The sequence below is a fragment of the Tachypleus tridentatus genome, chromosome 13 (genome assembly GCF_004210375.1).
Source record: "Tachypleus tridentatus isolate NWPU-2018 chromosome 13, ASM421037v1, whole genome shotgun sequence".
NCBI lineage: Eukaryota > Metazoa > Arthropoda > Merostomata > Xiphosura > Limulidae > Tachypleus > Tachypleus tridentatus.
The window spans coordinates 84,280,339-84,304,199 of NC_134837.1; the positions used below are offsets into that span (position 1 = coordinate 84,280,339).

A 23,861-nucleotide genomic window follows, 5' to 3' on the forward strand; every position below is an offset into this window, starting at 1 on the left:
TTGAATGGAATAAATCTAGAGAAATGCTATCTTCCCTGAAGCACTATTTAGAACAATTTAAAAAATCTGAAAACAGCTAAAATGGGGTAGAAAACAACATATGAAATAAAAACAATGTCTCACCACTGTTAACTTAGCATTATCAGGTACTTAGCAAAACTAAACATGACAATTAAATACATCCGTTGGTGACATCACAAACGTTACGTAGAGTTTAGCATAAGTACAAACCACCTTTTATGTCTTATTCATTACAGGTTTATATTCCTTTATTAGTGTTTTTTTTTATTTTACGTTTGTTGATATGAGGTTCATGACAAATAATTTTAATTGTATTTATAGTACAATGTTCTGTATCCTTATAATATTCTTAGACATGTTATGGAGCATGTTCATATTCCACTGTTCTTGTATTTAAAGTTTTACCTTTCTCCACAACATAGAGACTATTACAATACCTACAATCTACTTCTTTCTCAACAGTAGTTGGTTTAATTCTATTTATTAAGATTGTATTCAGCTTTTCCTGGTAAAAATGAACTTTTCAACAGTTGGAAGCTTATATATATACTTTTATTTCTTTCCATAACCTTTTTATCGTATTTGACAAGCCAGGTACATACAGAATTATACTATAAACCAAATCATCTGATTTAAGTTTCTTTTTCTTTTTTTCCTGTCAGCTAATCAATTCCTAAGTATATTCTAACCACACTAATGGGATAATCATTTGCTTTTACCAATACAATGTCTAGATAATGGACTTCCTTATTCAGCACTCCTTTTCAAAGTGGGGGTCTGGCATGGCCAGGTGGTTAATCCGAGGGCCGCGAGTTCAAGTCCCTGTCACACCAGACATTCTCGTCCTTTCAGCCGTGAGGGCGCTATGATGTACAGTCAGTCCCACTATTCGTTGGTAAAAGAGTAGCCCAAGAGTTGGCGGTGGGTGGTGATGACTAGCTGTCTTCTCTCCAGTCTTACACTGCTAAATTATGAACGGCTAGTGCAGATAGCCCTCGAGTAGCTTTGCGTGAAATTCAAAAACATAAAAAGCAAACTTTTAAAAGTGCAGATAGTTTTTTTTACAATAACGAATAAAGTTTTTATGATCCATATTTTTGAAACATGTGATGAGCTGACGACCAAAGTAAAGATCAGAATGTGTTTCATTTTTAAATACCTTTGTTTCAAAGGCATTATAAATCCTACTAACCTACTATGTCATTTAGAAAAAATAGCTCACCCTCATTCTCATTGGTAAATTTGGTATTAAAATGTAATGAATTTAAAAATAATGAAAACTATTCTACCGTTTGTCCAGAAACAAACCCAGCAAATGTATTATTAACATATCTGATAAAAAGCATAATCATAGATTAACCGTACTTTTATCTTTATAATCCAACACTTTTATAAAATGTTAACCAGAACAGATGCTAATGGACTGTCCACACATTAAATTGAAATACAGTTTGTGTTGACGTAAAGATTAACATTCGTTCTAAAACTTTTGAAGAAGGTTGTGTTCTTCTATTTTCATCTTCTATAAAACAATAAAGGGCACAATCAATAGATTCATTAATTAGTACTTGTATAAATAATGAAACAACACCAAACTAATTAAAAAAAACAAGGGCTGAATGTACCTAATAACTTAGTAATACGTTCTGTATTTTATTTGCAACAAACTCTATCTGCGATGCATAAGTTCTCAATATCCAGGCCAAACATTTACCTCAGTTACGATCAACCGCTTCTCTAGTGGGTACAAGTCTGAGAGGTACATCTTGTTTACGTGTCTGATGCAACTCGAAAATGAGTGTTTTTGCATCACTAGGTCTCAAAAGTATAAAGAGAATCATTCAATAAGTTTCGTTTCTTTAAATCAAATGAAAATAAATCCAGTTTTTTATCTTTTTTTTATTTGGGCGGTTTATAACTTACAGTTTATAATGCTTTGGATTATTCAATAATTCCCTTATTTGACTTATATAAGTACAATAATTCATCACTACAACAGCAATCAATATCTTTCGCAGCATTCGTAATAACTAGATTATTTTTTCTCGTAATTGTTATGTTAGGCTTAATACATTTCGACCTAATCTCTAGTCTTCTTATTTTCTTGGATAGAAACTCCTATGACGTTAGATAAACACCAATTCTTTGGTACCTGTGGAAAGTGAGCATAGTTGTTCCAATGTGGCTTTGCTCTAAAACAAACAAACTCTTGAAATTACAGTTTCACATTTCTATTCAACTTCAATGAGTCATTTGAGAGTAAAGAGACAATATGATTTATTAATTCTAATGAATCACAACTTTGTAATAAATTTACTGCATTAAGCTACTTTAATTAAGAAGTAAAGCAAGCAACAAGTTTCTTTTGTTTTGTAGTTCGATGTGATCAAACCATTAAAACAAAACTAAAAGACTTATTTTTTATGCTTTAAATATAGATTGGAGGTTTTGAGTATTATTAACAGAACAATGTGTAAGATCTGCACAAGGTTGACATCTTTGGTAAAATATTTAGTGTTATCAACCTGAATGAAATTTTATGCAACACCTAAGCTAAGCAGCTAGGTCATAGGCTCCTAATGCTTAAATATAGTCAATCCTAATTTAGAAATTTGTAACACCCCAAAAGTGAACATACAGAGTATGTTCATTGACATATCGCGACTTAAACCTTGGATGTTTTGATCCGCAGCCCGGCACTTAACTACTAATTCAGATCTGGTGTTTATTTTCTGTAGGTAAAATTATTATCATTTCCTTGTATAACAACATTAATAGAGACAATAATAATAAATGCAAAAACTTGTAAAAACATTCTGCAACCCCTCAAGTGGCACAGCTGTATGTCTGCAGACCCACACTGTTAGAAACCGGGTCTCGATACCCAAGGTGGGCAAAGCATAGATAATCCATTGTATAGCTTTGTGCTTGGATTGGAATAGCCAGGCGGTTAATGCACTCGACTTGAAAGTTAAGAGTCACGGGCTCGAATCCCAGTCATACCAAATATGCTCGCACTTTCAGCCGTAGGGGCGTTATAATGAGACGGTCAGTCCCATTATTCGTTGGTAAAAGAGTAGCTCAAGAGTTGGCTGTGTGTGATGATGACTAGCTGCCTTCCATTTAGTGTTACACTGCTAAATTAGGGACGGCTAGCGCAGATAGCCCTCGTGCAGCTTTGCGCGAAATTCAAAAGAAAAAGAAGAGCTTTGTGCCTAATTCCAGTCAATCAATCCATCATCCTACATTTGTTGTTGTGTTACACTTGCAATAAATGTTTCCACTTAAATCATATCTTAAACTTTAGTAATCTCAAAACTTAAAAACTTAGAAGGTGTAATATACCATAATATAAAATATTATTCTCATTAATATAACGAATCGTTCCAATGTCCGAACAGAATTAAGTACTTGGGAATATTAAATGGCGATGAAAGCTGTAAAACCAAAAACAAACAAACAACACAATATATATGCCCGTCATGGCTAAGTGTGTTAAGGCGTTCGACTCGTAATCCGCGAGTTCAAATCCCAGTCGCACCAAACATGCTCGTCCTTTCAGCCGTGGGGGCGTTATAATGTTACGTTCAATCCCATTATTCGTTGGTAAAAGAATAGCCCAAAAGTTGGCGGTAGATGGTGATGATTAGCTGTCTTTCCTCTAGTTTTACACTGCTAAATTAGGGAGGGCTAGCGCAGATATCCCTTGTGTTGCTTTGAGCGAAATTAAAATAAAACAAACACAATATGTATATTTGCTTGTTTTTTTTTTAACGCAAAACTACACACCAAGTTATCTATGTCGTGCCTACTGCAGAGATCAAACGTCGGAGATCAACATTATAAACTCCAAAGTTACCGGTAGGTCACCAGGTGAAAAACAAAAACACAATGTAATTAAAAATACTACCAAAGGCTACCCTTCTTTATGCATGCACACACACACATAATTAGTGAGAAATAAAAGTAACTGTTGAACAGAATTGTACCCAAAGAGTCACAAAACTAACATAATTAAACAAGAAAATTAATACCATGAACAAATACAAATGAATTAGGGTAAAATCTGAGTCTTATAACGCTAAAAGTCGGATTTTGATAGTCACAGTAGGTAAAACAGTGTAATTTTGTGCATAACAACAACAAAATCAAAACAAAACAAAATCAGTTACGTGAATAACTTTGAAGCTAAAACAGCGGATGTAAAATCTACAAACAATGAGGAAATATTACATTTTATAATTCAATCCAATGATCAGAGGCATTATTCTATTATTGATTCTATCCCATAGTAAAGGGATTTGTTCATTATTCGTTACCCTCTGTGTCGCTTTCGACCATTATTTCTATTAATTAATTTTATTTTTCCGGAATGTTTTCTTGCAGATGAACAAACTTAGATACAGAAACAAAAATACGTATTTGTAGGTCTACACAGTCTCCAGTTCTGGCCGTTTAGAGTACAAGGCGCTCTTAAGGTTTAAAATAGCTGTGTATCAAGCAGCTTTGGATATTGATCCTATAGCCCTAAGGATATGCGTCAGATAACCGATCCAGCAGTTTGCCACTTATAAACAGACATACACACACACACATGTAAATTTTGTTAAATAATAGTTTGGCTAGTTCAATTATTATTTACTGCCATATAACACCCAAGCTCCCCTGCAGGATTATAATGTTCCAGTGTGATTCAAAGAGGCCTCAACGTACCAGTCAAACATAACCATTTTCTTTATTACTTCCATAGCTACCTCAACCCGCCAATTCTTTAATTTATTTATCTGTTGCCGTTCGCTCTTGGGACTATGATGGTCACATACTCCAACGTACAGATTCTTTTATTATTATATATAAGACGTTCTATTATTTATTCATCATGTGAGGATATAAACGCATATGAAATGTTTAATATTTTGGCTAAACGAAACTAAAGTTACTTGAAATAAGCCCGAAAGTATATTCCTGGAATGTTTCTGGTGCCTATGATATTTTGGGTTTCTTGAACATATATAACTACCAGATTTTATAGAAAATATAACATTATTTAAGTCCTGTTACTTTTCAGCTACAGAAAATAAATCTCTTTGAGTTCGTTCAGCGTGTGATGCTACCTGGTGTTAGTATTATATTTTTTTAAATAAAATTTAGTTATTTAAAACATAGTGGTTTAACTTCTACCTATAGTGGACGGCACTGTAAAAAAACAAAACAAGTTTATTCAGTTTTGACTTGTTAAGTTCATCAATTTACAAAGCAAAATGCTTCGGAGCGCCACCTTTTTTATCGGGTCGAGGGGAGATGATAATTGATTAGTTATTATGTATCGTTCTTATCTTTAAGATACGAAACTCTATAACCCGAGCGCTTTCAAACGGTGGATCTTTTTCCTTTATGGGGAAGTGGTATTACCTCGAATTATTCTTTCCTTGACACAAAACATGAATGCAACGACAAGTGATGTGATTAAGTTTAGAAGTCTAATATTTCTCATGTAGAAGAATACCTGCTGGTTAAAATAAATTATTTTCAAACGTGGCCGTTCACAGCAGCTACCGTAATGCACATTGCACAAATGAATATGTTGAAATCTCTATGATAAACGCAGCTCTTCAAAATAATATATAGCAAACAGAAAATCTCATATATTTACCTTGGCCGTATTTTGAAATATTTATATTTTTCATAAAATCCGTCTCTAGACAATAATTTGGTTTACGGATAACTTTCCATTGTTATAGCATGAGAAGGAGACACCTATTTGTGGAATTACTTCGTTATACTGGGTACTAGTTACACAAAGACCAGAGAACAAATAAAAGTAACTAAATTAATGTAGAGTTATACTGGGTACTAGCAGCACAGAGACGACAGGGTATGTGTGTGCATTTTACTGCAGCAAAGCCACATCAGGCTATCTACTGAGCCTACAGAGGGACATTGAACCTCTGATTTTAACGTCGTAAATCCGTAGACATACCGCCGTGCTAGTGGGGGACTAAGACGACACCCCCGAAGGAAATTTACAAAACATGAAACATGCGTATAATTAAAAATAGTAAAGCAATGTTAAACAGTATTATTCCGCTTCACATAAATAGAGTTTGTATGTAGAATACAGAAGAATCGAAATAGAACCGTAAAGAGATAAGAACACGCAAGCTTTCTACTTTACAGTACACATGTGCCAACATAATGAAGTGTGCACATTTCTCAAAGGCCCATATAATGAAGCTAAAGGTCATGAAGTTGTAATACAAAGAGAAAATAATAAAAATCCTCAAAACGCTGTATCTGATTTTATAAATTTCATTTTGGGAATGGAATAGTTATGAGTACAATTATTCAATTTAAAAGTAGTATACTGTTCATTTCATATCCATGAAAATAGAAGCAAGGATGTAGTATAACATGTGGTATAAATAATTGTAGGGTTTAATTAATAACCTTAAAACGTGAGCGTAGTTCTGCTAATTTCACAGTCTCTCAAATATATACCCCTTGAAAGTACAACACAATTTTATTAAACTCACAATTACATTAAAGATTATAGCTAAATGTAAGTCACGAGTATGTTAATTTATTTACCATTAATTTCTCTGTCTGATATTTAATATTCCACTAGGGCCGTGGTGTGCAAACTGTGAAGCACACTCTAAAGCAGAGCGCGGGGAGTCAGTAGGGGGTTTGGTTTGTTTTGAATTTCACGCAAAACTACACGAGGAATATCTGCGCTTGCCATCCTTAATTTAGCAGTGTAAGTCTAGAGGGAAGTCATCACCTCCCACCGCCAACTCTTGGGCTACTCTTTTACCAACGAATATTGGGATTGACAGTAACATTATAATGCCTCAACGGCTGAAAGGGTGAGCATGTTTGGTATAACGGGGATTCGAACCCGCGACCCTCAGATAACGTGGAGTGCCTTAACCACCTGGCCATGCCGGGCCGTCATTAGAGGAAAGACTCATTTTAAAAATTACCGTACAAATGTGACTACTCTTAAGTAATATTGTAACAAATATAATTACAATTAAGTAATAGAGTAACGAATATTACCATAGTGAAATGACACGTACAGTATATACACAAGTAATTTACACGTGGTGGAGGGGGACGCAAAAAATGAATATTGAGAAAAAATGGGAACCATAAGACTTTTGCATACCATTACTCCGAATATTTACGTAAATCTGTATGAGCGTATGTTTTCTTATAGCAAAGCCACCTCGGGCTATCATCTGTGTCCAGCGAGGGAAATCGATACCCTGATTTTAGCATCGTAAATCTGAAGATTTACCGTTTTTCCATCGGGGGTACAAATCCATATGTAAAATATCATTGATAAGAGGTTGAGCAACTCAATTTAATAAATTCAGTTTAAGAGCACGTGATAACTGAATATGTAAATAAACGTATCTAAACGTGAATTTGCAAATTGTGAAACTTTATAAAAGATACCGGTTTGAAATTTTATAGGTACTAGTTTGGAGTTTCCAATACAACTGTTTCCAAAAGCTACTTTTCCAGGAACGATACGGATGAGTGAAATGTAAAGAAAACAGAAAATATCTTAAAGTACTAAATGTATCTAAAACAGAGCCTTTAAAAACAGTGTTTACCTGTCTCCCTAGGAAACGGTTTTGTAACTATTCTATATCAATATAGAACTTCCTAGAGGAAAAAGATAATTTTAAAGCTCACTCTTGACGGCAGTACGAATAGGCTTGGTGACTTGGTGGGGTGGGGGGGTTGAATAAGTTGCTCAGATGATGGTTTCCCTGTGGGTGTCTAGTCATCAGTGTTAATAGATTATTTCAAAAGATAATATATTATACACATGTTATGTACGCCGGAATTACTGGACAATAATGTGAATTCATACTGAAATAAAATTACAACACAAGCCATCTTACGCAATATTATTTTCCAACAATCGTATAGCGTACATAAGACCTCTCAAGAATTACACTGTAAAACCTCCTAGCAATCTTACATAATAATAATTTCCAGTATCCTACACTGCAACACCCTAAAAGATTTAACATCATGACTTTCTGACAATATTCCATCACAAGATCTTCCAATTATCTTACATCATGGCTTTCATTTTATTATAAGACTCCAAGAACCTTACATCATAAGGTAAGAGTATAATATTCAACAACTCGTAAGACTTTCTGACAATTTTACACTATAAGAACTTATACCAGTCTAAAATTGCAAGACCTCCTAATAATGTTAGAGCATTAGAGTTTTAACAATTTTACATCAACGTTCTACCAATTTTAGTTCGTAAGACCTTCAAACAACTTTTCGTCCACTTGCCAACAATTTTACAGAGCATTGCAAAAGCATTTGCTTTTCAAATAAGACTTCATATTTATAATCTACAGAATCTGCTCCAAAGTGAAAATTCTGAGAAAACGCCAATCTTATGAAAGTAAGCAAGATTTTCAAACAAAAATTAGAATATTCTCAACTGCATAAGTATTCAACTCCTTTGCTCTGCCTCTATGTTATCAAAGTGGTTAAACTGACTTCAGAGTAAATGCATCTGTTCAAGATACAACTTACGCAGTGATATGACAAGTCAACTATAAAAACCAAGAACTTTCCAAACAAGTCAAGGATAAAGTGTTAGATGAGCATAGATCAGAAAAAGGTTACAAGAAAATTTCAAAGTTGCTGATTAACCCTTTGACTGTGGTGAAGTCCATCATTAAGAATGTTCTTTATACCATCCAGTCACTACCCAGATCAGGTTATCCTTTCAAGGTAAGTAGCCGTGCAAGCAGGACTCTGTTTAGGGATACCACAGTAAAGTCAATAGTGACTTTCAAAAATTTTCAAAGTTACGTGTCTGAGATGAGAGTCAATGTTCATACCTGGACAGTATCCTAATCCCTACACGAAGCTGGCCTATATGAGCGAGTGGCAAGAAAGAAGCCATTACTGAAAAAGAATCATGTTAAATCTCGTGTGAAGTTTACAACAAAGTACGTAAATGATACTGTAGACATGTAGCAGAAAGTTTTGTGATCAGACGAGACGGAAATTGATCGCATTAATCTAAATTCAAAGCGTTATGTCTGGCACGAGCCCCACGCAGCACATCACCTTAGTTAACACCATTCTACCTGTCAAGCATGGTGATGGAAACATCATGTTATGGGAATGTTTCTCATCAGCAGGGTCTGGAAAGCTCATCAGGATTGAGGAAAAGATGGATGTTATAAAGTACAGGGAAATACTAGAGAAAAAAATCTGCTTGAGTCAGCCAAGAATCTAAAAATAGGTCGAAAATTCGTATTTCATCAGGATAATGACCTGAAGCATAAGTCAACAGAAATGTTATACTTAAATGTGCATCGTATTTGTTTTCTTATTTATCACTCCACTCACGTGATTATTCTCCCATCATTCATTTGAAATAATTCGAAAATCTCTGAAGATACATCTCATTTTACAGTTTTGCTGTTTGCTTGAAATAAAAGTGGCCATTAGAAACCTTGTTATTACTGATTATAAATCGCTAGCTTCGTTTCTAAAGTCAGATCTTGTATTATTTCTGTTTATTTGTTATGAGAATATTTATCGAGATTCTGTGGCTATGAATATTTCCGTTATGACGCTCTTTTCATGTTATCCCATAAAGTAGGAAGTGTGGTGTAAGAATGGTATCAGATCTTCACAAAAAAAATCTAAGCCCATTACGGTTTGTGATGTTTCTCATATTTGTCTTCAGGTATACAAAAGCCAATACACATGTGAGAAACTGCACTGCTTCGGAAACTTCTGCAATTTAGTGTTAGCGCTTAATATAAACACTCAATAATAAATAAGAGTAGAATAAAAATTGGGATATTTTTTCGAACAAAATTAATGTTTAGTCCTTCGTTGTGTTGGACTGGTATGTGGTGTTCCTCGGGGTATATTGGTTTCATGAACTGAACAATACATGTAAATAGTCAGTTACATAAATGTCGTCAACAGATGGTGTTAGTGTTGTTAACCATGGACGTGTTTAACGGCTCTTGATCTTTCTAAGTAAAGGAGATAAATCCAGTCAAATATATCCACTTTACTGAATTGCTCGACATACAAGAACATTGTACGTGTGCATAGTTTTGTTCGTGTATAATGTGTAAGGAGCGTATATTCGCACACGTAAAACGTTAACTTCTATCATGAGAGGTTGCCATAGCATTTTAACCGAGAACAATTCTTTAGTGAGCATTTCTATCTTCTGTCGTTTGTGAAGAAATATGTTTATCTAGGTAGCTAAAAAGTAAACTTTTGTTAACGTTACAGACTTATAAGATTCACTATAAACATTGTATTTATTAGTTACAAGATTAGAGAAAACAGACAAAATAACTCGACCGATGATATTTCGAGGGTAGAAAGGGTCACATTAATAGTTAATATAGAAATAAAGAAATCCAATTACCGAGTTCCTTCCGTAAGTGGAACTTCCTCCATCAAATTTGTCGCTCAAAAATGACGAAGCTATCGAGTTTTATTAAATGCACAGAAGAGATTTAACTGACTTCCATCTACGAATGAAAACGTAATTTAAGGTATGTGTGTGTGTGTTTTTCTTAGCAAAGCCACGCCGGGCTATCTCCTGAGTTCACCGAGAGAAGTCGAACCCCTGATTTTAGCGTCGTAGTCACAGAACATTTTAAATACTGATAGAAACTATAAAAGGAATGGTTCTTCTTTGAGGACTAAACATGTTGAATAGTTTGTTTTTTTAAAATATAACTAACCATAGGGACATATAATAATTTCTTCAGTTACTCAAGGGTAAAAAATATTAATTACAACTTAGTGACGAAAAACATAATTATATCGTTCTGTTCAGCTTTTCATGAAATGAACTAGTGTCGCATAAATTAGAAAAACAACAACAAATAAAACATATAGCTGTGGTAAAGCGCCTGATAACCTCTTCAAAGGAATACGTCATGTAATCTGTTAAAGTGTAATTTCATCGTTGTAGTGCCGGCTTTCCTCGAAAAGGAAAGCGCAGTTAATTATGGCGGATATATAAAAGACGCCAGTAATGCATATACGAAAGAGAAATTGGTCCGCAGTTCTGGATGTTCAAGAATAAATTAAAACCATGTTTTTGAAAAATTTTGTTAGTTAGATTTCATGCCAAACTACCGAGGACTGTCTGCGCTAGCCGTACCTAATTTTAATGTGACATGTTTATTTGTTTCAGTGTAAATCCACACATTAGGTGATCTGTGCTCTATTCATCGTAAAGAACTGAACCCTGGATTACAGCACTGCAAGTATGTAAACTTACCATTGAACCATCAGAAGACTTTCTAACTTATATACAAAGTGAAGGCAATTTGTCGACATTACCCACCGCCTGCTCCTGAGCTTCTGTTGTTAGACTGAATAGTGAGATTTTATTGTCACTCTTATAAGTCACTCACAGATCCAAATGCGAAGCAGATGCTAACTACTCCACTAACCCTCACTCATTATTTCTCCCACAGATGACTTATAACTGGATGACAAAAAATCATGAGCTGTTAAGATATTTATATAAACCAACTTTATCCAATAATATCTCCGGAAAAAAGTTACTGAAATACACACATATATAATGTTTAATATAGAGTTAATGCAGCCTATTAGGAAAACAACAAACGAAGGAAAAATAGAGAGCAACAAACCAACAAGCTATCATCCTGATGAAACTGACTTAATTACTGACAAAAGTTGAGTTTTTGTAACATGTTTATCGCCGTAGCATTCTTCACTTAGTGCCATTGGCGTTTAAAGCTTTGAATGTTTCTATTTTTTAACTAAGCGTACTTTGTTAGGTTTGTTTTGTTTCATATATTCGTGCAAAACCACAAATAGGCTATTTGCTCTAGCCGTCTCTAATTCCGAATTGATAAAATAGAGTGAATGCAGCCAGCTAGTCAACAGAACTTACTCTCAATCCTAGGGTTACCCTAATCTAATAACAGAATTTAATAGTTCCTCTCGTAAAAGCACCCCAACGCGATTATCATCTTTGTGTGTGTATGTGTATGTGACAAAGAGATGCGAGCCAGAAACCCTTGGATTCATAGTCGAACACACTAATTGGCTACGCTAGGCCGCTTAGGTAAAAACTGCCAGTGTAATACCGAGACTCGCGTTTCTTGTTTTGTTTTTTAACTTTCATGCTCCAGAATTCTGAGACTTGTACTCTTTCATTACTCAGTGTAGTCAGATAGTTTCGACCTTCGCTGACGTCCAAAAGGGAGCGCTGTTGTATAAAGGAATTTTTCTCGATGTACGCTTCCACACGCAGAGCTAGGGCGCTGAGAACCCGAGTCAGTCAGCGTTAAGAGGCTGGAAGAGTACTTTCACCGGTATATTTTGTGGAAGTTTTACAGGTAGCCTTAATGCTACATAACAGTCACTCTCTACGATGTATCAGTCGTTGCATTCTTTATTGTTTCTGTTAAAGCTATGTCGGTATGACTTAGTCACCTCGGATAACTGCTTTTCCAAATACTTATTTCAAAGCAACGGATCTAAAGAGAAACAAGTTTTGCAGGATCTATCGCAGCATGTTAAACCCCCGTTAAAGATGGCTGTTTGAATTAACGAAAAGAAAAAAAAAAAAAAGAGGTTATTTAACATCTGCATGTAAACCCTTAGAACACGTGTTTTGTATATCTGAGTTTTCATAATGGTTTTGACGAACACAAGAAAGTTCGTTTTTTTTTCTTTGTCCAACTACCTCACACAGACATTTTGGAAAAACTTCATGAAAACTATTTTGTATTGAAAGAATTAGCCGAGTATGGTTTCTGGTTTTCTACTAAAGGCCTACGATTTGCTGAAATCTTTACGCTAATAGAAGGAATTCTCTCTCATGTATGCTCTCATCGTAGGCACAACCGTATAGGAACAGTAAATATTGAGCCGAGCCTGGCTACCTGTGAAGGTTGGCCCGGCTCGGCCACTGGTCACTCGGTGGCAGTTGACTATGGCTTTAGAGCGAAAGCGTTCCACGAAACGTAGTGGTTCCCGCTACTCCGGTAAGAAACGTCCGCCGGTCAACAAATGCAAGACGTGCTGTCGCAAGTTCACGGCCTTCATGTTTTCGCATGTCGGTTTATGTGGTCTAGTGGTCGGCTACACCATCATGGGCGCTTTCGCGTTCAGGGCGCTGGAGGCTCCTTACGAAGAAGAAAAGGCAGGGGAAGTGACAGATATGAGGCAGAAGACCGTGAGGCGGCTGTGGGACATCACTTACGACTTGAATGTGCTGTATAAAGACAACTGGACTCATCTCGTAGCTGCAGAAATTAAACGGTTTCAGTCAGACTTGATAGCGGCTGTAAAGGACGGGTATGACGGGAAGGAGTTAGGGGCGGTTCAGCAATGGTCCTTCTCTGGAGCGTTCCTATATTCTCTTACAGTTATTACTACTATAGGTAAGTTACCAAGTTATCAAACTTGCTAAAGATAAATTCCACTTCTCTTATATACGATATTATGAACAGTTTAGTACAAATACACTAAAACAATGTTATTTCGTGATTTGTACTGTTTTGTATATATTATATAAATATTGAGTTTGCAGAAAATCTAAAATGACAAACAAACAAAATAAAGACAGGGAATTTCTCAGACAATATTAAGATACAATAGGACTTTTCGATGTTTAGTTACGTTACCTGGAGAAAAACTACGTTTTATTCATCTTCCTGGCCAAGTTTCATTTGCGATTGCACAGCTTGAAAGACACAATGAAAAAGGTTTACTGCATCGCTAACCAAGTGACAAACGAACCCAATGTCATCAGTTGTTCCACACTTTTACAATATTGTACGGATCCATTAGCAACATATTCGATGAAAAACATAACTGAACAATGTTTCCTGGTGTCATTCTTGGTAAAGAGAGAGAGACCTGAGAGTCCATTATCTGATGTTTTGCACAGAAGAACGTTATAATTTTTTTAACAGGAAAAATAAATCTAATTTTGGAGAAGTTAGGTAAACTGATTTTAACACATGAGGATGTGATTTTTCTTAAAAGCTACTGAGGATATGAGAGGATGTATAGACAATATAAATTTAGAGCACATTGAAACGTTACAAATGATACATTGCTGATTTACGTATTTGTGTTGGCAAACCTAAAAGATCCGCACGTTTCCTGCTGGGACAGCGGTACATATTCGGTTTACAACGCTAAAATCAGGGGTTCAATTCCCCAAAGTAAACCCACCAGCTAGATCGTTGTGACCTTACTAAAAAAACAAAACACTCACAAACACACATAGATCGGCGCTCCTTCCAACGTTCGCCTCTTTACCATTTGTGTAAGTCGTGTCTGCTCATAATCCAGTTGCTTCACGGACATTATTTTTTTTCACTAAATGAAAACAAAAATATTGCTAGTATGGAACATGATCCGATAGCACGCTTTCTACATTAATATAGAGGTTAATCAACTGTGACGTACTGATAAACTGGCTGGCCCTGTAAAGCTCATTTAACATTTCTTATTACACACTGCACTAGATACTGCAGACAAAGCAAGGGTCATATGATCAATACAGAGTGATTCGCTATGAGTTTGTAGGCGAACGCAAAATTTTTTCGGGATGTAAGAATCCTACACTTAGTACAAACACCAATACCATAACGGTTTATTGCTTAGGTCAATGAAAATACTTATCTAAGCTCCTTAAAAAATAATGGTTGTATCTGCATTTTTAACATAAAATGCAAATAATCAGTTTTAAAAAGTAGTTTGCTATTAAGAACGATCATTAGCGAACTTGTAGTTGATTTTTCTGATTTACATATTTCATATCCGACAACCTACTAGCGGTTATTTAGAAGAAAAACAATAGCTGTTTTTTATATTCAGTGTATTACAAAACTTAACTGTTACGTGTGGGTGTGCGAAAATTGTGTTTTGATTTTGCTGTACTGAACAAATGATTTACTTCTGAAATACATATGAAACACAGTACCTGATAGTGTTACATGGTTTAAAATGCCTTTATTAGTAGATCAATGTGCCAAGTGTTTCAAAATTCTGAAAATACTAAACATAATTTTTTATTTGAGCATCATCTGGTGAAAGTTATCGGGAAAGAAATCCATGAGATAAATGATTGGTTATAAATAACGAACATTAATAATAATAATTAAATTAAAAGACTATTATAGAAAAACGTTTGATGTTTGAAAAAAACAAAACAAGAATAAGTACAATTTTTATATTATTTGTATTATGAAGAATGACATGAACGTCGTTTCTTAGTCACTATGATTCTATCATCTCCTTTAGTTACTCTGTTTCTGTCATCTCCTTTAGTCACCCTTATTCTGTTATTTCCTTTAATCACTCTGATTCAGTTATCTACTTTAGTTACCTTGTTTCTGTCATCTCCTTTAGTCATCATGATTCTGTCATCTCCTTTAGTCACTCTGATTCTGTCATCTCCTTTAGTTACCCTGTTTCTGCCATCTTCTTTAGTCGCTCTGATTATGTTATCTCCTTTTGTTACCCTAATTCTGTCATCTTCTTTAGTCACCCTGATTCTGTTATCTTCTAATTACCTAGATTTAGTCATTTTTCTAAACACCAAGGCTCAGCTATTTCGTAATCACCGATGTTTAGTCATTTCCTAGTTATGAAGATTCAGTAATCTCCTAAATACCCAAGATTTAATCATCTCCTAATAACCAAGATTCAGTCACGTTTCTAGTCACCAAGATTTAGCTATCTTATAACCAACAAGATTCAATTATTTCATAATTACCAAGATTAATTCATCTTTTACTAATAAAGATTCACTCATTTCCTAGTCACTAAAATCCATATAGCTTTTAGTTACCAAAATTCGTTTATTTCCCAGTCGCCAACATTTAAGTTTCATTCTTTTTCTAGTTCACAAGATATAGTGATTTCATTGACCAAAATTCAAGTAATTTTTAGTCATCAAAATTAAGCCATCTCTTACCGACCAAGATTCAATCATCTCTTAGACACCAGTCCACCGCTGGAACGGCGGTAAGTCTTCGGATTTACAACGCTAAAATTGGTGGTTCGATTCCGTTAGGTGGACACAGCAGGTACCTCGATGTGGCTTTGTCATAAAAAAACAGACACACATTCCTAGACACCAAGATCAATATCATCTAGTCATCAATATTTAATGATCTCATAGACTATTTTATTCTAGTACCGCCTAAAATAATTTCAAGTGTCACAGCTATTGAGGTTTTCTTCTTATTTACATCTTATTTCAAAATTGTATCTATAGATAAAAATACCATATTAGTTTTTTGAGTAATTCTTGATGACGAGAAACCCACTTGAAATAAAAATGTATCTCAGAACGGCTGGTATCGGTATTAACACTTTTATTAATAAACAGAGAACAACGTTTCGACCTTCATGTTCAGGTTAATCTGAGAATGACCTAGGAAGGTCGAAGCGTTCTTCCCTATTTATCAATAAAAGTGTTAATACCCATACCAGCCGTTCTGAGATACATAGTTTTTTGAGCTTCAAAAAAGCAACAAAACGTATTTGGGAGATTGTTCAAGCATATTTTTTATTTATGTCAACATGGCATAAAATCGGTCTTTTTAAGCTTCCGTAGTGCATAAAGTGTAGCAGCTTGGTTTATTCATTAGCACATATATTTACTAACACAAATTCAAAATCTTCTAAACTGTAAACTGGATATGGTTTTAAAACTTGAAAGGACACTTCAGAATTTAAAACTTGGAGCCACTGCTAAGCCTAATCAGTTCGAAATAATTATGTCACTGGTTAGCTCTAAGGATCGTTAAATTTGTGATCTTTCAAATGTTAATGCTAAGCTAACACAACATAACAAATTTATATCATTAGGATTTGGTTCCGAAACTATACCTCGCAGTTTGTACTGTCTCTTGGTGAGACAGCGGTAAGCAATTTTCCAACAGTTTTTTCTCATGTGATTTGTTGTTAAGAATTAAATAGTTTGTCAATAATATTAAAAACTATTGTCTAAAAGCCATTAAAATATTTTAATAATTACGCCACTAACTGTGAACGTAAAGCGAAAAGACCACAAATAGTTCAAGAAATAAACAGAGAGATTTACTTCGGTTGGATACATTTCAATTCCGAGATTAACAATGGGTGGGACATAAATTTCCGTAGGATTTTTACACGTGATGTGCTATGTAATTACCTCTCTTGAAAAATTATTATAATCGCGGTTATTTTTAGTTTGGTATTTTGTTTTAAAATCCTGAAACAAACCATCATCTTTCTTTCCCGTTTATTTTTATTTTAAGTTACAACGGACAGCATTGCCAGAAAAACAATAACAGACAAGATGTCAGTGAAAATTCAACGTACAATATCTTCATTATGGTTATTTCTCTCACAGAGGGCCTGGCATGGCCTAGCGCGTTAAGGCGTGCGCTTCGTAATCTGAGGGTCGCGGGTTCGCACCCGAGTCGCGCGCAAACATGCTCGCCCTCCCAGCCGTGGGGGCGTTATAATGTGACGGTCAATCCCACTATTCGTTGGTAAAAGAGTAGCCCAAGAGTTGGCGGTGGGTGGTGATGACTAGCTGCCTTCCCTCTAGTCTTACACTACTAAATTAGGGACGGCTAGCACAGATAGCCCTCGAGTAGCTTTGTGCGAAATTCCAAACAAAAACAAACAAACTCTCACAGAGTACCCTGTTCTCTGTGTTTCTATTTTTTGTAGTGCGTAATTTATGAATTTTGAGTATAAATATAAATACTCACTGCACTGTCTAAGTGATTTTTCAACTTTTCAAGGCTACAAAAATAAATAAAAGCAAGTTTATTTTTAGCGCAACTATTCCATTTATTAAACTGGTAATCGAAACGTATCTGACGAAGTAATAATAACGCATTGCGCTTAGGAAATTATATCTACATTAGCAAAATCTTTGATATGTTAAAATTACCTCTCCATGACTTTACACTTTCAAAGTTTAATACGGTTGTTATATATATTCTATACTTACATATATATATATATATCTGTGTGTATGTATGTTTGTGCATGAAGGTACTAGTACAAAAATTAGGAAAAAAATTCAACTACTGCTTTTTGTTTCGCATACTGAGCTATCTGCATAGGGCCCTCTCTAACTGTTAACTAGTAGGCTACAGAAAAGGCAGTAACCATCGCCAATCTTGTCTGCCTGAATAGTGAGTTTTGAACTTTACTTTTATATCACAATAACGGTTCCAATGCACGTTTTAATAAAATGAGCCTTGAACCAGGAACTCTCGGATTCACAACACTAGCCCCTTAACTAACATATGGGTGAAACAAATACTGGTTCCTGAAGTCAAATTATTGTCTACATGGTTGACGGTTGTTTATGAAAGTGAAAGAAGTGTAACTAGTTTGTTACATTTCTGGATGACTAATCATTATACAGCATATTAATTCTTGTTTAATGTTTTATCTGTTTGATATTATTCTGCAGATGTAAGTGAACAGTGGATAAGTGAATTATATTTATATTGGAAGTGCTGACTAAACAGCTGAATATATATATTTTTTATTTGGGTTTCACCACTTTTCTTTTTATAGTTATTTGCCAAAGTTTTCTAAAGTCATTCTGTTTCACTTTAGACATTTGTGATACCTTGTTCTCATTTTGAAAACAACTGATTGTGGCTATCGTATCGGATTAAAAAAAAAAAGATTTTCCCAACCTAATTGTCTTTTAAACCATATTTAGGGTAAGGGAAAGCGCAAAAACAGCTCTATTGATTATTAACTGGCTCCGTAGGAGAAGTTTGTTTGTTTTCGAATTTCGCACAAAGCTGCACGAGGGCTATTTGTGTTAGCCGTCCCTAATCTGGCAACGTACGAGTAGAGGGAAGGCAGTTAGTTAACACCACTCACTACCAACTCTCGGGCTAGTCTTTTATCAACGAGTAGTGGGATTGATCGTCACATTATAATGTCTCCACGGCTGAAAGGGCGAGCAGGTTTAATGAGACAACCTTTGCAGACATTCAGTGTTTGAGTTACTGCTAAAAGAAAGAGAACTTCATCATTGTTTATTAAGGTGCTACGTGGACTCAAACCTCCCAGTAGTTCATCACTAAGTTTGAGGACTTATAACGTTAGTAATTGGGTGAGCACTACATAGGTAGTATATTGCGTAGCTGTGTCGTTAACAAATACAATAGCAACAACAAAAAAACAAACATAAAAACAGCATTTAGTTGTTAAGTCTTTCTTATTACAGTGATTCCCATGAAGTTAGCTTTAAAAATGTACGAAATATGTAAGTGGAACATTGCTTAACACATCCTAGCTCTTAATACTTTTATGGGTTAGTATGTTAAACTGAATGGTCTGTAGAATTAGTCCCCTGCTGGGACAACGGTAAGTCTATAGATTTACAGCACTAAAATCAGGGGGTTTGTTCCCCTCGGTGGACACAGCAGAAAGCGCGATGTGGTTTTACTATAAGAAAAATACACACACACACTGTAAAATTGAAAATGCGTATAATGTTAAAAACTTAACGTTATGACTGTTTCCCATTAACTTAAGACTACATTGTATTTTGTATTGATTTATGAAAACAGAGGAAGGTCCATGGAATGTTTTATAAAAGTAATATAAAAGTAATACATTGGAAAAGACTGTATTTAAATATCGCAGTATTGAAATAAAGTGTTTTCATAGACAGTTTGTTTAACGCTTCTGATACAACAATTGTGCGAAATTAATTTTAGAAAAAACAGTGTTGAACAAACGTTAAACCATCAGCGTACTGGTTGCAGTGAAAGACTAGATGTATCGGAAAATACATTAGCACGTAGCCACTTTACTGGGTGTTGCTCTAGGTCAAACTGACTTTTGGGAAACTAAGATATATATATATATATATATATACAGATATGCTCATGTTGTGACCAGCTGAACACTGAAAACCGATGAACACCATTTTTGATAAACGGACGACAAGAAATATAATCGTAAAAAAGTGTTATCGCAGAAAGTTAATGGCGAACAGAGATTCAGATACTGTGTTTTTTAACACAAGATTCTGAAAGTTCCAATTTTATCGTTTGAGGTTTCACACATTACTCGGCTCTTAAAAAATAAGCATACAAGCAGAGATTTGTTTTCTGCCTGCTGACTTAACCATTTAACGTTCGTACTGAAGAAACCTGAAGTTATTTAAATCTACAATCTTAATCTGGTTATATTCTGCTTAATACAAGCGTTTAGTGAAAAGATTTAAAATAAATATCAGATGAAAATTTACAGAGAAACAACGGAGTTACCTCTGGAACACTGGACCTTTAGCTTTGTTTGTTTGTTTGTTTTGAATTTCGCGCAAAGCTCCACGAGAGCTATATGCGCTAGCCGTCCCAAATTTAGCGGTGTAAGACTAGAGGGAAGGCAGCTAGTCATTACTACCCACCGCCAACTGTTGGACTACTCTTTTACCAACGAATAGTGGGATTGAAGGTCACATTATAACGCCCTTACGGCTGAAAGGGCGATCATGTTTGGTGCGATGTGGTTTTGAACCCGCGACCCTCAAATGACGAGTCAAACGCCTTAACCCACCTGGTCATGCCGCGCCAGGACGTTTAGCTAGTCAATTAAAAACATTCTGTTATTCATTATTTTGTGTGAAGCTCATAGTTTTTTTTAATGATGCCTCCGAAATAGTTTTTATTTTTTATCATTTGTAAGATAATAGCATACGAGAAGGCAAAGTTAAACGTAATTTTGTCTTGTCAAAACAATTTTCTGAAAAATAAGAGAACAAAAAAATTTACATGCCATACATCTGTCCCGCTGAAGTCGTGGTTTTGTATGTACTTATAACAACGATTCTGGTATAACCTTTTTATCATAAGACGTTTGTCCGTGAAAGCGATTGATGAGTTTTTATTGAACAGTACTAAGATTACATTTCTATGTGTTTTATGAAATGTTTTACTGTTCATGTTATGAAATCTCAGTTTTACTTTATCCATGAGGAAACTTTGAACAAAGTAAAAGAGCTATACTGTATAAATGAGTGCACATTTGCAAAATTAACCTGATAATTTGCTCAATACACGTGAAGCAAAATTAAAAACAAATTATTTTCGATTAGATACGCCTAGAAGTGAAAGACATACGCATTTTGGCATCAATATTATGAGAACATTAACGCTAAAACTTATATTACCCACAATGTCAAAACTACACTTATTAAATGTGCTTCTAAAGATGAATTTACAGGAATAATAACAACATATAACGATACATAACATCAAATGTCTATTCATAACATACAAAAGAAAAGGAGACTGGGAGATTTTTTTAAAATTCTTATTTCATGCTTAGTTAAAAATGTAGGCTTACAGTTCGCTACCTCTAACGATCTTACAATTGCTATGAAAAAAAAAGTTTCAGTTTTCAGCTATTAATACTTAAAAAGTAAGTTTCTCTCTTATATTACGAATATATTTATAAGAATGTCTGTTAAATACGTAAAATGATTTCGTGAATTTAAGTATTTATAGAGTTGCAGTAATCTAAGTAATTCTAATACTTGTTTGGTAGTGAACAGTGGAAATTGTATGACTAAAAATTTATATTCCTCAGTATGTGAAAACATCAGAGATTTTTTATACTTGTTTTTTTAAAAAAACGTGTCAGTGTCTCGCTATTTTTGTTTAATATCATAAATATTACTAAAATAAGTTTATATTATGAAATACACGATCATACGAATGAGAACTCTACTCTTGAACATAATTTAATATTGATTTTAAACTGTGAAAATTCGGTCATTTCGAACATTTTCTTCCTTGGTATATAAATAAAAACTTAGAACAGAAACACACATGAATTTCCTGTTTTAAACCACGATTTCTTTTCTCTTTTATTTTTGATTTTTGTTATTTCATCAAACTATATCAAAGCAGTGCCTTGTTTATGTGTGATGGCGCTTATGAGATGTGTATTTTTTCATTGGTTTGTTCACACTTGATTTGGAACATCTACGAATAGATTTAACTGGTAGTAGGTGCACCTGTAATTACGTGAATACATCGATATGAACAATATGAAGTTGTTAAACCTTTCGGGATTGTCTAATATCACTGAATTATCCACTTTCTTTAATTCAGTATTTCCATTAGTTGTGTTTTATTATACATCAAAATATATACAGTTGTTGATTCGTGTATACTATACATGCTCTGATGTCAGTTTTCTTTCTGTTTTTGTATAAATCGGAAAACTAGATAGACACACTGAAAACCGTAGCATGTATTCTACAGACTCACTTATCACGCATAGTGTAAAAGCTCTTAGCAATCATTGAAATTACAGGTTTCGTAGGTTTGTTTTTAGAATTCGTTCTTTATTCACGTTTGAGATATTATTCTATTACATTAAACGCTGAAACTTGAGACGCATTCGGAAAACTTCTAGATTTTTTAATACCATTAGTACATCCATCCATCCTCCTCTTGGATGACTCATCATTAAGTTTAAGGGAATATAACGCTAATATTTGGAGCTTCGTTCATGCAGTGGGCATAGTGTAGGTAGTTAGTTGTGCGACCTTGTTATCAGGAACAAGGAAAACAACAATAAAATAAGTGTACATTCTTCCAGCTTAATGCGAATGTTCTGTTCATTTCATAATGACCTGAAGAATGTTCATATTTCCAGCACGTCATGCTTTTCGTAAAGTTTCGTCGTAACTTCTGCCACAGTATTGGAAAACTCCTTAGAAACAATTTTCTTTTGAGTTTCTTAAACGATAGAGAATTAGGATAAAGGATGGAATGACACAGTCACGGTGAGCGAATTAGCTTTTATTTCGTACGACTAAATGTATTTAATTAGGGCTAGTTTTTGTATTATATCTTCATTGAAGAAGCGAAACTTGCTGTTTACGCAACCATAGTTATTTAATTTTTTTTGTAAATCTTTTAACCCACAAGATTTATTTTAATACATTTTTAAAAATAAAAATAAATTTAGAAAAATGCGGCGCCGCGGTGGTGAATATTTTCCTATGAAATTTCTCACAGGAGTAAATACTAGACTCTAGTAGTCTAGAAGATACTACAATATTACCTATGATGTACTGTACTACAGACGATGGTAACAAAAAACAACAACTAAGTTGTAATAAGTAACTAAAAATATAACAGAGAAGATTAGCTCTAGTGCAATGCGCATGTTCTATCTATTAGTTATATCTACCCAACACACACACAGACATATATAACTGTCAACAGTTCATGATTTGAAAGTGAAAAAAAAAGCCAGAAATAGTGAACAAGTAGCACAATAATTTGTAGTTATTTTATTATACCTTTGTGGACAGTAATAGTGCAAATACACGTATTTATGCTTACTTATCTTATTAGAGGACACAAACAAACCATGTTTTGTACACGTGTAATACAGACTAGTTTGTTAAAATGCAGTTGAGCCTTATATACACTTTAACAAGTGATAAATATTCAACCGTGTTCCATGCAAAACGCGTTAATATATTCTTTATTCAGTCTCATAATGCGAGCTAATTATGTTGTATCCGATGAATGTCCAACTAATTTTTCTTTAAAGTTTAATCCATTTTACTTTTTACTGTTGAATTCATGATTGGGATTAATTACTTTATAGAAAATTTAATTAAAATTGACATCCTCTTCGTTTTAAAATGTGGCGAATGCCTAACTAAAGTTTCTGTAAAGTCTGATCCTTTTGTAGGTTTATTAAAACCCATTTTAATGACGCTTTTCTTCTTTATGAAA

At 34.5% G+C, this 23,861-nt stretch overlaps 1 protein-coding gene across 1 annotated transcript in view; it reads left to right on the top strand.

The window, feature by feature from the left end:
- Positions 1-12,261: 12,261 nt before the first annotated feature.
- Positions 12,262-23,861, top strand: part of LOC143237329 (TWiK family of potassium channels protein 7-like) — a 100,240-nt gene continuing 88,640 nt past the window's right edge. The window contains exon 1 of the mRNA XM_076476452.1: positions 12,262-13,484. Within this exon, the coding sequence (XP_076332567.1) occupies positions 13,034-13,484 (451 nt within the window). The 5' untranslated portion in view covers positions 12,262-13,033. The remainder of the gene's footprint in view (positions 13,485-23,861) is intronic.